General features: G+C 45.1%; 1 protein-coding gene across 2 annotated transcripts in view; it reads right to left on the reverse strand.

Moving 5' to 3' along the window:
* LOC119440619 (E3 SUMO-protein ligase RanBP2) overlaps nt 1-16,133 on the reverse strand; it is a 125,110-nt gene that overhangs the window by 63,040 nt on the left and 45,937 nt on the right. For both annotated transcript variants that reach the window (XM_037705514.2, XM_049662031.1), the window contains exons 16-19: nt 15,690-15,810; nt 12,961-13,272; nt 7,474-7,657; nt 3,604-3,776 (exon numbers count right to left, since the gene is read on the reverse strand). In XM_037705514.2, the coding sequence (XP_037561442.2) occupies nt 3,604-3,776; nt 7,474-7,657; nt 12,961-13,272; nt 15,690-15,810 (790 nt within the window). The remainder of the gene's footprint in view (nt 1-3,603; nt 3,777-7,473; nt 7,658-12,960; nt 13,273-15,689; nt 15,811-16,133) is intronic.

The following is a 16,133-nucleotide window of genomic DNA, read 5'->3' on the forward strand; positions in this document are numbered from 1 at the left end:
GTCCCGTGATGCGCGATCCATGGTTTCATTTGTTGCACAGATTGGCCTTGCGAATACTGTACCCACCTGCTGTAAAGATGCAAAAGCCCTTCTGCATATTGGAAAAAAACTGGAAAGCAAAACCTTCTATGCAATAAATGATTGCCATAAAACAGAGGTCTCCTATCAAACTGAAAACATCATTGGTATTGAGTAGAGCAAAACGTTAATTCTTTAACTTCAGAGGAAAAACAGCCCTTGACTTTATTTGACATTTTATTAATAAAATATTTGCGACCCTGACCACGCTGAAATCAGTGGCAGCATACTAATTTAGAGTTGCCTTCAATAAGAGTAGACCATACTGTATGTATACCGTATTTACTCGATTCTCACATGCCCTCAATAATAACGCGCATCCATTTTCTGCGACAAAAAAAAAAAAAAAACCTTTACAGTACCGAGCATGTCATGCTGTCATACAGGAATAAAACTTTCTCTCATTTGCAAAAACAAAGATTTAGTCCCAGTGAACTAAAGTTGTGATGAATAAAAAAAGTCAGTTTTGCCCGAAAGGCGAAGCATCGATTGCGATAGCAAATTAGTAGACGACTATACGAAGTAAGGATAGCAGTTTTATCGACCGTATAAACTTGCGAACATTTGCTTACTAAATAAATTACCAACCACGGTGTCACGCGCGCACAAGCAGACATGAACACTTCTCGCTCGTTGACCGCGGAAACTCGCTGTCAAAACGCTGGTGTGACGAAGTGCAGTGAGCGAATTGATCTTCGTGCTAGCATACCTCTTGCTTCAACACGACCCGGCGAAAACACGGCGCGCGGCAGACTCTCCACGTCACAGATTGCTTTCAAGATAGAGCCAAGGCGATCGTATCGCCGAAGTGGACGGTCGCAGAATACGTCCTGCTTCGGTGCACTGCAACCCTTCCGCGTTGCTTTGATGGCGAAAATCCTGTACTCCTGTTTGCGCCAGTCCCACACGCAAGTTTCGCATTCACCGAACACCCATGGTGCGGCCCAATTTCCATTCTCCGCCATTTCCATTCTCTTTTAATTCTCCGCCTACATGATTACTTTCCTTTTAAATGCGGCATCAAGATGAACTCGACACTTTATGGTGATAGAGCAGATGCAGAAAACGGGAAGACTAATGCCTAATCACGTGTACTGCAGCACATGAAAAAAGCTACGGCAGTTAGGCTAGAGTTTAGCTAGGATCGAAGCGCGTGCGAGGCGGCCATTTTGAAATGCCAACGGCTACATGGTAACGCAGATTTAAGGACGTACTCGATTCTAATGCGCACGCAATTTTTCTACCTGTTTTATCGAAAAAAAAAAAGCGCGCGTTAGATTCGAGTAAATACGGTATTGCTTTCTATGTACACCTGGCGACAAAATATTACAAGGCATGAAATCTGAAAAAAAAAAAAAAAAAAAAAACTGAATATTTCCGCAGCTTGTAGCAGTAGGCAGTAAAATTGTATACGACAATGTCGTTAGCATAACATAGTGGAAGCCCGAAATGCAAATACCAGGTTGCGTTGTGAGCCTGTGGATATAGTCAGCTTTTCTCAGATTTCATGCTTCGTCATATTTTGTCATCGAGTGTAGCTGTGTCAACCTGTTAAAGCTAAAGTACCGATACATACCAGTAACAAGCCTGCCACACTTCTACGTAAGAAAGCAGGAGGGTTATTACCCAGATAAATTGCTAGGAGACTTGAGCATGTGCAGCACTGTATTTTCTTGCCCAAGATTTGCAAGCATTAAACATTGGGATATTCGATTCGATAAGAATTTTTTTCTTCCTTGATCCGATTTGAAATTTACTTTTCGGTATTCGCACAAACGTAATTAAGTGGTAAATACTTTGTTATATCGAGGTTTAACTGCACTTTCCTAAAGGCTACGTATTAGTCATTACAAAGCAAGTTTCTGACCAGCCCATACTACAACTTCGTGAAATGGGGCTTCGCTTATAACAGATCTTCAATCCCACCCCTCAACCCCCCTGTATATTAAAGCTAAGTTTTCTTTGCCTAGTATCTTGAATTTGGCGTGGCTACTGTCTGCTGGGTCAGTCAGTATCATGGCAGATATGTTTTTGGATGCAGTCAACATCCTATCCTTCAAACACCGATAATTCGGAGATGTTTGATTCGAACAGCACCACGCTACCACTGCTAGCCCCAGACTTTTCGTGCCTATTTGAGCCTTTAAAGCTTTTATTCTTCCGTTTGCCAGCGGCGCGCACGAATAACCGTGTTGGCCGCGTGCCTTCAAAACTGCGTAGTTGCAGTTTTGCACCGTGTGGGGATGTGCGACTCTCACGCGTCCCCTGATGTTGTTTTCCCTGCATGTCTCCTGCAGTCCGGCTTCTGCGCGTGGCTAAGCCCGGCGGCGGTCGTGGTGGTTGCGGCGCATTGCGGGAGATGGCGCGAGTGTCTCGATGCTAAGGCCGCCGAACGGCGGGGTGACTTGGGAGAGAAAGGTCGAGGGCGCTTCCTCTTTGGCTTGGGATTGGCGACCAACACGCACGAACGCTTCGCGCGTGCGCCGGCCCGCTTCGCGGGACCATCTCGCGAGGCTAAGAGCAGGACAACGGTATGGACGAACACGGATCGTTCGAACGCGCCACCTGTTCGCGTGACCGTAGACGTGAACGATTAGGCGATGGTGTCACAGCATGGGGCGAACATATTCGCTCGCTATTGGGTCGCGGTGAGTCGGACTTCCTTGATTTGTCGGGCGCCCATGTGAATGTTCTATTGGTAGTAATTCGGCTAGCGTGCATTAGTGTATGAAAAGCGCAATAAATGCTCTTTTGATTGTTTGCACTACTGTGTTGTTCCTTTGTCCCAAGAGCATGTGTGAGGCCCCACAGAGTAAGCACCTTTGTTCTGTGTTTGAAAAAAATTAACTCCGGCATAAAACCGGCTCATGGGTACCTCTGAAGTGCACAGATCCGTTAATGAAATGACGCATTATGTTCAATAGAATCTTCTATTTAATTGATATTTATTGATTTATTATGTGCGACTAAGTGTTTACCTTCTCTCAGTCAATCCTCCAGAATGGCTGTGTGCACTGTGACAAGTACAGAATCACTTAGCTAGATATGTGTCGTACTTCTCTGTGCATGCACCTGCCATAACCACTCTTCCCTCAAGAAGTGTCATACATTTGCCTTCATCCTTGTTACATCGCTGCATGGATATATCACACTATGATACCACTTGATTACAGTTTTCATTTCGGCATAACTTATGAGCGGTGATGTGCATAAACATAAAAATTGCATAATATTATTTTATTGCCTTTGTGATGAATAAACAAGCATTGCATGAGGTTGCACATGCAATGCATGAGGCATGAACACAAAATTGTATGCACCAATGTTGGTTGTGCAGGAGTGAATTAGCCGCTTCACATAAATTCTGCATGAGTCTTCTTTAAGCAGTTTGGAACTCTGCGAAGCAAACTTTCAAAGTGCCAGTCTTCACCACCATCTCATGTTTCATGAAGCAGCAAAATCACAAAAGGAAACCAATATTATATGTATAAACATGGTGCCTCAGAGAGACAGCCAGCTGCATACCTCTGACACCGAGGACTGGTTTGCATCTGTACGTGATGGGTAGAAGCTTGGGTCAACCTTAGGGGTGCTGCTTTGTTGAGGCCGACGAGTGAAACTAACATGGGCAGAACGGGGTGTGGAGGAGGTATCTGGTGCCCAAGACGTTTCTGCTGCCTCTTCAGTGTAGGAGCCATCTGAGGGGAAAAAAGAAGGAGATGGAAAAAGCTGAAGTAAGCTGGATTTTGTTCAGTTTTACAGGCATCATCTCAGTATTAAGCCTTTGAGGGTCATTTTTTATCGCCAAGTGTCCTACCCCCAAGGATGATTTTTTATTGCAGATTTAAAGTCTTTTAAGAGCGACCAATTTTCAAAAACGTCTGCAACAATTTTTTTAGAGTGACCATAAAGTGACAAAAATATTTTCCAAGAGTAAACATGCACTGTTCAAATATGGAAAATAGTTTGTCTACTGTCTTGCGCTAGTCACGCGAAATTTAAGGTATCCTCGAAAGTGACGATCCAATACCGACAGCCTATTTTCTCCCGATTATTCTGACCTTTTGCCGGTCCACATCGAGTCCGAATCATCGGTTGGCGACTGTAGTGCTGCATAAAGGTGAATGAATAGAATGCAGTAAAATCTCATTAATTAAAAAAATCTGGTAATTCCAAATCGCCTTTAGTTCTACCAAGCGAGGCTTTACTTACAGTAAAAACTCGCGCATAATACGAAGTTATTTGCTAAATTTTACCGTGTAAAATTTCTGCCTCGTATAATATGCGAATCCCAAGTTTTCAGCTTAAAATTAGCAGTTTGCGTTTCGTTTTTGCTCAGTGCCACCATTATCAAGACTCGTAGCGGAGGATGCGTCATCTTGCAGTGGCATCGGCAGGCTGCTGCTGCTTTCCAACGGGCGCCATTTTGACCACACTAATAATCGGCACGTTCGCTAGTCCATCTCGCACGATGTCGGGACCGCGAAAGCAGTACCCAGCTGCCTTTAAAAGCAAAGTTATTTTAGCTGCCCAGACCATCGGAAATTGCGCCGCAGGGCAGCACTTCGGCGTCACCGAGGGCAGCGTTTGCGGCTGGGATGACATCCCAGTTACAACCGCCGGACGTTTGCATTAACAAGCCTTTTAAAGACCGGATTAAGTGCTGCTACCGAGACTGGATGAGGATGGGAGACCTGGAAGTAAAAGCTACCGGACGGCTGAAACGGGCCTCTCCAACGGTGCTCTGTAGCTGGATTGTGGATGCACAGGCCAGCATCCCTGAGGAGCTCTTCAGTCGCTCTTTTGAAAAGAAGAAAGATTTCTGAGCTGTGGCATGCCGCCGCACACTGTTTTTCATCATTCTTCACATCGCCGGCCTCACCTGCCATTCTCCCGTTGCCCTTCCTCCCCTCCGAACACGAATGGGCTGCGCCCATAGCTCTACACCGTGCCACCCTCCGAAACACGAATGGACAGCGCCAACTGTGCTGGGCTGGCCGAGCTAGGTCATTCCAGCGAAGCACCGCAAATGTGTGACGCAATAGAGCCAATATGGCGTTGGCGTCCACTGAAATGAAGCGACGAAGTTCGCATCACCATAGTCATAATTGAAAATCGTACTGGAATGACAGCAACGCCGGAACGCTTCATGCCTATTTGTTCCTTTAAAGCCTTCAATTTTGTGTTTACTGCGCATAGCACCGCGTTGGCCGCGTGCTTCAATGAATGCGTAGTCGCCATCCATGATCGCGTCGATAGCAGCCGCGATTTCGTCCGCAGCGGTTGCGGCGAACAGTAGTTCTGTTTTGACTCAGTACCCGCATCGGCCGTGTGCCTTCATAACCGACTAGTCGCCGTCGATGATCACATAGATAGCGACCACAGTTTCGTCCGCAGTTGCAGCAGACGGTAGTTTCGTTTTGACTAGGGGCGCGCATCGGCCGCGCATTCAGAACCGCAAGGTTGCCATCCATGATCGCGTTGACGGTGGCCACGGTTGCGGCAAACAATAGTTTAGTGTTTACTTAGTGCAAAGCTGTCGAGGATGAAGGGCACCGCCTACATCGCGATGGGCGGCGACCTGGTGACACTGGTGAAAAAATAATCGGGATGTGCACGCGGCAATGAAAAGCGTGCCTCAGATGAAGACGCGCCCCCGCGACCGCGCTGTGAAAGAAGTTGCAAGGCCTTCGCCGCTGCAAGCGCCAATCTATGACGAGATGATGAGAATTGCAGCTTCCCCACTGCTTTTGGGCAAAATACAAGCAGGATTCTGCTGACTCATTCAGTAAATAAAAGCATGTTGACATAAAAAGCACTTGTTTGTTGTTTTCTTGTTACCCTCGATAATTCGACATGCGGTTAATTCGAGCATTTTTTTTTTGGTCCCATGAAATTCGAATTAATGGGGTTTTACTATAGCAGTGCCATTCTTGAACGCCGACAGCAGCGACTTGTTACACGTGATCAGAGCATGCAGGAAGCAGAGTTAAACAGTTTAACAAGTATTACAGCACCCGTACAAATCAGATTCATCACGGATGACTGTGTGCTAGTTTAATGGAATAACTTGCAGTGAGGACCAAATTGCACTTAATTCTAACCTTCAAAACATAGTATCCTGGTGTTGCAGGCGCAATATGGAACTAAATGCTAACAAATCAGTTTTCATGAAAATTACAAAAAAAAAAAAATAATTTATCCTTTCCATACAGCAACGTGTCAAGGCCTTTCGCAGAAGTGAATCATTATAAACGTCTAGGTGTCACAATAACTAACAACTTATGCTGGAAAACGCATGTTTCCAACATTTGTAAGTCTGCTTTTCGAAAACTTTGCTTTCTGAGACAAATTGAAACAGGCTCCCTCTAACACTCGATTAACAGCCTATTATTTGCTCATCCGTCCTAAACTTGAATATGCATGCATTGTGTGGGATCCTTTCACCAAAAATAACATTGACGCCTTGGAAATGAAACAGCGCAAAGCAGTAAGATTCATTTTTTCCAAATACCGCTCAACTGACTCCCCTACCACCCTAATGCTTGCACATAACATTCAAACATTGCAATTACAATGGAAAATTCTCAGATTAAAATTACTTTTCTTGCTCAAAAACAAACATTTCTCTCTCTCAACCCACACCCTTTCATAAAGCCACTTGTAGCACCCAGTACAGGGCATCGACATGCTGAATCTAACGCCGTATCTCACGAGAACTAACCTTTTCAAATATTCCTTCTTTCCCCGTACCATATCAGACTGGAACAACTTACATGTAGCACATCTATTCAGCATTGACGCTATTGAACAATTACAAGGATAAATGTGTTCTGTTCCTTTTGTGGGTTCCTTTTATATATTATGCAAATGTGCTAATATATTATGTGTTCCTTTAATATTGTTGCGTATATGCAGCGTTGCTTGTTCACTTAAATCTTATTTGCTAATATGACGCTGAGTTTTACATTTACTTGTTGCATTGTAATCTTTGTTCAGTCTTATTGTACATTTGCTTTAATAGTTATGGTATTTTTGTATCTATCATTTTGCTATCTACGCCCTTCCTGCTTGGGCCGTTACTGGGGCCTGCAGTATGTCATAAATAAATAAATAAATAAATAAATAAATAAATAAATAAATAAATAAACAAACAAACACAATCAGCAGCTAGGTGGAGATGACGGTGGTGGGGAGGGGCACTGGACTACTCGCCATTATAGTTTTCTCACAACAGCTCTGCCATCCCCCCATTCTGAACTTATCATGCAACCCGGTTATAACAATTATCGGTTATAACAATGGAATTTTCGTGGCACTTGAATATTGTTACAAGTGGGTTTGACTGTATTCATACAAGCCAACTGTCTGTGGATGCATGAAAGAGCTGCTCACTCGAGACATTAATGAGGCGCCCCTCAAGGTCATCCAGCTGAGCGCGTACAGCAGACGCCAAGGCCTGGTCGGGCTCTCGGCGGCCACGCTCGAGGGCGAGCTGCAAAGCGGCCCGTTCATTCTTCAGCAGGGCATGCTGCACACCTCGCTGGGGAAACTCGCGCTGGGCCATCTTCTTCATCACCTGTGTGCCAATGCCACAACGATTGATACAAGTTAAAAAAAACATTACACTGGGTTAGGTCCAAAATCAGTCGCAAGTGCTAATGGATGCCCTGAAATTTCAGTGCCATGATAGTATGGGCTGGTACATTAGACAATTTTAGTTTAGCATGTTTAGAGTAATAGCAGGCTCGAAATGTGTATGTGTCCCAATTTTCCAGATTTAATGTTGCCGAATTTGCTTGGTTTACATAACCGGCATGGATGAATTGGCTGCGATCCCGGCCACCCACTTCTAACTGATTTTAGCACTGCTGTAGTAGAATTCACTTCGTTCGTAGCAAATGAATGTGTAAAAAGCTTTCGCTTAGCCTCAGGCCGCTTCGACGACAAAGTATATTATGGATAAATTCGCGCAGTTTTCAAGTTCGCTTCTCCTTTCGAATGCTTCGAAGCCCAGCAAGAGAAACGCCTTGGATGGCAGCGCCACCTGTCAGCGAGGTCGAGAGCTAGGCACGATGGCTGGTTTGTACTGATTTCATTGCCGATTTGCAGGCATGGAAAGTACAAATACAATGCACTCCCGGCTGTCATTGTAGTACTACTTGCACTTTTCACAAACACAGGCAAAACTGAAAAGAAATCACTTGTGTGCACCATGTATGCTAAATTAAAGGCTTAATTGAATAGCATTCCCGGGTCAAGAGCAATGCTGTACTAAAACTTGCTTTCTGCAAAGTTCGTTTGAGGAACATTAACATTATTTCCCTTATCCTGCTATTATGTGAACGTTAAACTAGAACTGTCCAATGTAACAATTCTATTCTAATGCCATTCCGTTTCACTTTTTGTCACTTGTCTTAACAGCTATTCACCCACATTACCACAGGGATCGGCCAGTTGTGAACAGTGGATAATACAAAAGGAATAGAATCTAGTGAAAGGAACCCTCACATTATACCTGCCCAGGTCTTTTTTCATTCCTTAGCAGGAGCCAAGAATCAAAGCTGCATCTCATGACTAGTACAAAAGCAACAAAGCCACTGTGCTACTGCGATGGAAAACTCCCAAACCTCTCACTTGCAAGAGCAATTACCTGTGCATAAATAACTGCTGTACACCACCTACAGCTTAGACCACTTATAACGTAACCATTTATACTGCAGAACTGGCTACAACGCGGTCTTTTCTGACTCCCATTTACCCTCTTAACTCCATGCATACACATACCACGTAACGTGCAGCCGCGCAAGAAGAAATAGCGGTTATAATGTGCGGGAAAATCCCACCAACAAGCGCAGTAGCAAGCAGAGTTCTCAACGAGGTGCGCCCGCCAATGGGAGAGGAGAGCAACGAGGGAGATGCAGAAGAGCATGAGGCGCGAAGCGAACTAACCAACAGAAAAAAAAAAAAAAAAAGAGGATGCGGCGGCAGTGTAATGGTTGCCTAGGCGACGAAGAAGCCTTTTACTCAGCTGCTTATCAGCAGTGCACTTCGCATAAATGCAGCTTCAGTTTCTGTGCACCTGTCGCGATGCGCGTCGTGAAGTGCAGATGTCACACGTGCGACACTGTCGGTTTAAGCAGTGTTCCGCAAATTTAGTTTAGAGCTATTAGGCTTTATGTGCACTTTTGAGCTTCCGCCGCTCATACCAGTGTGCGCACATACAAGCTTGGTAGGCATTCGTAGTAGGTGCCGCGACTGTTCGCCCGAGGAACCTAACTCCGCTTCATATGCATTGCTGTCAGTTCAGCCCATGCGCGTGATCGCATGCGTAGTCTCTATGTAATCGTCTACTGTTATGAACATATCAAGGGCAAGCTTCCCACAATGGCATGCCACCCGACACTTCTTGCCGGCCAGGCCTAACCAGTGCGCCTTGTCGGAGACCAAAGATGTGGTTTGGTGCCAAGTCAACAAAATGTGTTGCAATGGCTGTATGGCACATAGAAAGTGGAGAAACCATTTTGATAACGAAACTGAGGGCACTGGCAACGCCCAAATGACAGCGACTTGGTCTGCGGTTGCCATGTTTTCAACACCGTGCATACGCCGATCAGTTCGAGAAATCGGATGACACTATACTGATTTCTACTGAATTTTTTAATAACTTTTTAAAAAATTATTATTACATTGTTAAAAAAATTTAATTATGTCATTTTCCGTGCCAAAACCACGATCTGATTATGAGGCACACGGTAATGGGGGACTCCGGAATATTTTAGACCACCTGGGTTTTTTAACATGCACCTAAATCTAAGTACACGGGTGTTTTCGCAATTCGGCCCTATCGAAATGCGGCCACCGTGGCCGGCATTTGATCCCGCAACCTCGTGCTTACCTGCCCAACACCATAGCCACTAAGCAAACACGGCGGCTTTATTACTTTGTTTGCTTCATGCGAAGACCGCAGCTACTTGAACAATAACCTTTCAACGTTTGTAAACTTAAATGAATGTAAAACACCCGGTCGCACGCTTTGATTCTCGGATACGTGCGGCTGTTTGGTCTACATGTTTTGCATATGTGCAGGCCTTAAAAATAGTTTTGGTTAATGGCTTATAGTGTGAACATTTGCGACTCCGGCGACTTACGTTATAAGCAGTCTACACCATAAAACCAAGACAGTATAGACTTAAATTTTTGCGCGCAAACAAACAGGGACGAAGAAAAGGAGACACAAGGAAAGCGCTCGTCCTTGTGTCTCCTTTTCTTCGTCCCTGTTTGTTTGCGCGCAAAAATTTAAGAAAATGAATCTGTTCCAACTAGGCCGACTCGCAGTTATGCTACAGTATAGACCACTTATAATGCAAGTTCCTGGAGTCACGAATTTTTGCACTGTGAGCAGTACTGCACTATAACGAAAACAACATTTTTCAAAGGCATGTATGTGCAAAACATGTAGACCAAGCAGCTGTGTGCATCCAGGAAATTAAACATACAACTGAAATGTGCCCTCACTTTTGTTAGCGAGGTGGTTCCTCCGTTTTTCCAAGTGCTGTAAACCCACTGCAAGGCATTTCATTGACTCTGCACCAAACCGCAATTTTAGCCATCGACTCCCAATGAGACAGCGCTAGCTAGCTGGGATCTCGGGTAGCATGCCATCGCATGAAGCTCGCCCTTGCTGGAGATTTTTTTTCATGTGTGCCGCCATATTGTATAGGCAGTGGCACCTTCTATAGGCAGCCAGCATGCTGGCTTGGGCAAGCGCACCATGTTGTATGCTAGATATGCCAGAGCGCAAGCAGCATAGCCACGGGGACTTTTCCTAGCGGCGTGTCGGAGGAAGCCATCCTCTCGCGCTAGTGGCGCCCCTTTCTCTATTTCTTGTCCTTGGCGCAAGGGCCCTTTGATTCCTGCGCCAGGCTGGGACCAGGCGTTTGTGCAGTATTGGGTGTCGCCGAAGACAATAAACAGTTTCCGCTTACTATAAGCAATACTGTGTTTCTTGTGTGCACAGTGCTTTTTGAAAAAAAGAGGACAAGAACAATTTCTTTTTTTTTTAGGTTTTTTTTTCGTCCCATCGTCTACGATTCAATCACCTGCTTTATGGAAATTTTGTCCTCACAAATATCCGCCAGATTCATTTTATGCGGTCCCCATTGAATATTACTGCTTAGCAATGCCAAAAAGCAATATTGAAACACAAAACTTATATGCATCATGCTGGTTTTACCAACCATAGTTATCGTGTTGAGCAACGCCATCAACTAAATACAGGAGGATAACGTAGAAATAGCATGGTGATTTCAGGTCGACTAGACTTGAATGCGTGAGAACAATGACGGTGGCTGACGCATATATTTTATGACTGGAGCTTAGATGTTTCAGCCTTCCATTAGGTTGGCCATACACGAGCACTCATGTTTCAGTTGTTACAGAAGCAATCAGATAGTGAGAAAATTTTCCAGTTTATGCTGAGAATTCAGAGACAAATCACAGCTGATGAAGCGTGTCACATGCTTACACAACCAAGAGAAACTTTCATATACTGTAGGTACCGCTGCACCGAAAGGCTACAGAGTGGTTCTTCCTACGACCTCAAATGAACTGACAAGACAAATTTCATGAACAAGCTAAATCATCTCCAAATCGTTCCGCAGCACGCGACGGCAATACATTGAAGCAGCGCCATGCTGGTTTGCACAAGCCAGAGAGGAGGAAAGGCTCGCTAAGTGCTCTTTCCTCTTCGCCCGATGAAAAGGTCTAGATGTTCGTAGCTGTAGACGAACACATTGATGTGGCGTGAGATCACGCGCACGGGCAGCACTAACGACAATGCACGTGAAGCGGGGTTGGCGGGCAAATACTGCAAACACATATAGCAAACGTTCTATGTGTGCGTACTGGTAGTAACGACGAAAGCTCGCATGCAGACATTTTGAAATGAAAAATTTGCAGAACACAGTTTAAACTGACAGCATCGCAGAGTCAAGGTCGCCAGCGTGATATCTGCACTTTGCAACAGGTGAACACGAAACGCACTCGTGGCCTCGACAGATTTTTCCGTGTTGCTAGAGTCATCAAAAACAAGAAATTGATTTTACTGACGAAATTCTTTTTCAAGCCTCGCCGATAATTGAGACATTTTAGAGACCCCTTGTCCGAAAATAGCCAGAGACTGTATTTAATTTCTACACACAAACTGAAGAGCGAAAGAGCGGCAATGCGCACGCGTTTGATGCAGACGCATGCGACTGGCAAACGGCCAGAGCAAAAGGCTTCTCAGTTGCCTAGGAAACCCCTGCACACCAGTGAAGCGAGCATGTTGTGGCGATTCCCCCCCCCTCCATTTCTTGTTTGTTCACTCACTCCACGTCTCCTCCTCCTACTTCGCATTGCCCTCGTCGCTCTCTACTCGGCCAGCACGCCTCGTTGAGAAATGTGCTTGCTGCCTCGCTTGTCTGCGGGATTTCCCGGCAACAGCATTATAACTGGTATTTCGTCTTGCACAGCTGTACTATAAGCGGCATGCATATACATTGAGTTCTATGGGAGGATAAACAGGAGTCAGAAAACACATTCTATCCTGTCCTGAACTATAAGCGTTTACGTTATAAGTGGTCTGAGCTGCACAACAGTTCAAGCAGCAACCTAAGTGTGCACAGATGCACACATTACTGCACACATTACTGAAAGACTGCCTGCACTGTTCTAGAGATACATTGAACAGCAGCATCCCAATATGTGGAGTTCAAGCACAAATTTAGCCTGCTGAAGCCATTTTATAAAATGTGCACAGTCTGGAAAGTAGAAAGCAACTCCCCTTAGCGCAGTACACATGGGAGAAAACGATCTGCTAGTACAGAGTGGAAAACTTACGAGGGCAGTGTAAAAGGCAGCCTGTGCAGTGGTCAACTGGGAGAGCATTTCAGCGGCCTCGTCCAGACAGTCTGCATTCATAGCACGCACAGCAAGAAACATCTTGGCTTCCTGCTTGAGGGCCCTCGTCTCCTGTGGGCCGGTCAAGGCACTACCGGCTGACACACAAAACAGCCGGCGTGATGCCGACAATGGGCTGCTGGTGCTGCCAGACTTTTCCAGCATAGAAATGACAACCTCCCAATAGTGTGCCGCCCAGTCTTCTAGGGCCTTAGACTCCTCCTCGAGGCCATCAGCTCGCCTGGACAACGACTGCATGCCAGCACCACGAACACAATGTCATAATGTAATGTGTGCCGAAGTTCAAGGTTTTATTTACAGAGCAACGTGCTGGGGCGCAATCTTGTAACAGATTGAAAAGCCAACAGTTTATGTGCCCTCTCAAGATTGTTACGAATCACGCTTTCGTAAAAGCGCAATGCGGTTTGCTTCCCAAACTGTTATAAGATCGTCTCCCAGCATGTTACCTGGAGAACCTTAAAAAAAAAAAGATAGGCATGTCTGAATATCCAATAGTATATTTCTAATTGAATATTGAATATCAGAAAATTTATCACAAAGTTCGATGCTTACAAATAATGCACTACAGCCTCAGCTCGTTATATATTTGATTGAAGAAACAGTTTCATGACGGATTAGGCGCTAATAATTACAGAACAGATAGTTGATGACAAATACAGCCCAAATATGCAGTTTTCTAAAAATCAAGTTGATCGTTCCGGTTTTTTTTTTTTTTTTTTTTTTTTTTTTTTTGCTTTTAGGGGCGGCGTCCCTTCTTAAAACACTCCACCATAGAAAAACGACAATGCGCCTTTCGGGTACCAGAAAATTCACAGCTATCGCTGCTAACCCTACTGCCATAAGCATCTTAATCTATCCGTTTAATAGCGTGTGGCGTGGTGCCATTGCAAGTATACTGCACACTTATAATAGGCGATAACCGAAAGTTGCCATCATTCCCTGCTGCAAGCGGCGCAAAGTGAACGTGATGTTTCACTCTTTCAGTAACCCATCACCGTCTTATAACATAATGCAACAGGAAAATGACAGCGCACATCTGGGGCCGCTTGGCTTCACAAACTCGGCGTGTGTTGGTGTCTCGTGCTGCAACGATTCGTGCATTACGTAGATGTCAACTACACCCGAGTGACTGAGTCGTACGTTTTCATGGTTAGTACATTTTAATGCGAAAGGATTATATGCCCCACTACACAAGAATCCGGCGGCTGTGTGACCGAGCAACGGTACTAAAAATGGCTGACGGCGCAAACAGTAAAAACAAAAAAATGCTTGGATTGATGTCAAATTTCTCAGGGAAGTTCCTGTAAACAAAGCAAATTTATGGTGTTGAAAAGAAAATTTGGTGGTGGAAAGTTTGGGTCTGGGTGGGAATCGGACCCAGGTCTTCGGGATGAGAGACGAGCACTCTTCCCCGATGCCACAGCGGCTCCACGGTTCTGGCTGACCAAAGGTATGCCTAGTGCGTGCGTCACTGCACATGGTACGTCGCAGCAATCTGGTTGACTAACGGTTTCACCAAAGGGACTAACTACTACAGTAGAACCCCGCTGTTGCGTTCCTCGGTGCTGCGTTTTCCCGGCTGTTAAGTCTTTTTCGGCGGGTCCCCGCACAGCTCCCATGGAACCCAATGCATTGATAACTACGCTGTTGCGTCACAACTGTGGGACCGTTCCCGCATCATACGTTGCGAACTGCCACCCCGCGCTAGCCCAAGCAGATATTTTGATTTTTCATGTCGCTTGGCTTGGCGGCTTGACGATGGCATTGGCCGCGCGCCGTATGCTTATGTGCAAGTGAAAGCGTGCGAGGGGAGCCCACGATCGCGTCTAAATGTCGCAAGCGAGAGAAAAGCCGGGAGGAAGCGCGCCTTCTTCCGCTGCACTCGAGGCACCGGCAAGGAAGGAAGGGGGCAGTGATAGCAGGCGGCGTTGTACTCTGGCATCAACTGCGTACTGCACGGCGGCGCGCGGTTGCGCGGGCCGTATCTTGAAAGCGATCTGCGTTGGAGGCAGAGTCTAGGCAGTGTAGGTGCGTCAGCGGCTCGTAGCTTTGTGCTTGCTGTGTGTTCACGGCGCTCAGTTTGCATTGAAGCGATAGACAACAGCATGAAGGTCAGTTCGCACGCTTCTGCAGCGGCGCTTCCTCACTGCCAGCGTTTGAAAGCGCGTGTCCTGCACTCATCCAGTGTGATGTATTCATGTTTGCCTGTGGACGCTGACACTATGATTGTTAATAGTTAATAAGCGAATGTTTACAAGTTTATACGGACGATAAAACTACTATCTTTACTTTGTATAGCTGTCTACTAATTTGCTATCGCAATCGATGCTTCAGCTTTCAGGCGAAACTACAACTTTTTTTCCCACCTAAGAATTCAAATAATATCGTGTGCAGTTCAACACTACTCCCATTTCTCAATTTTTCCTGTTTCTCGGCTTTTGCATTTCCCAGCTCTTATGGTTTTTTTTTATGGTCCCGTGAAAAACATATCAGCAGGGTCCTACTGTATAATGCTTTCACATTCCTATACTTAAGCAATCTAAATGTATCTGCCAAATTTTTTCCGACATTTTTTCCTAAAAAATATGAATGAAGTTCTACGGTATTACTCCTGTATAGCTGTCAGAAAGCAATATTGTGAAACGTACCTTTTTTGCAAATGTCCTAGCCAAGTGAACAACCAGAGCAAGGTCCATGCTATGGTTTCCAATTCCACGGATCACTTCAAGTCCTCTTTGCAGAATGCGCCTGAAGTCAGCCATTCGATCCCTAATCAAACAATGATGATGCAAGAATAAGCAACCAGTTGCAATTAATGCACCCTTCAATATAAAGTTTCAATTCACACGCCTGATTTCACAGCAAATGTATACAAATTGCAAACAATGTCCAATCTACTATATATATGAACGGTATAAAAAGGACAATTAATTATGAGGGTAACAGAAGGGGAAAATGCAAACAAGTGGCCACGCACCAAAAATATACCAAAACATACTATTTATTGCGATGGCAATAATATGGGCCCTCCAAGCGAATTTCCGCTGTCTGCAACATGAGGTTCTGTATAAAATCTAAGGGTGATAAGATTG

Source organism: Dermacentor silvarum, chromosome 2 (genome assembly GCF_013339745.2).
Source record: "Dermacentor silvarum isolate Dsil-2018 chromosome 2, BIME_Dsil_1.4, whole genome shotgun sequence".
Classification (NCBI taxonomy): Eukaryota; Metazoa; Arthropoda; class Arachnida; order Ixodida; family Ixodidae; genus Dermacentor; species Dermacentor silvarum.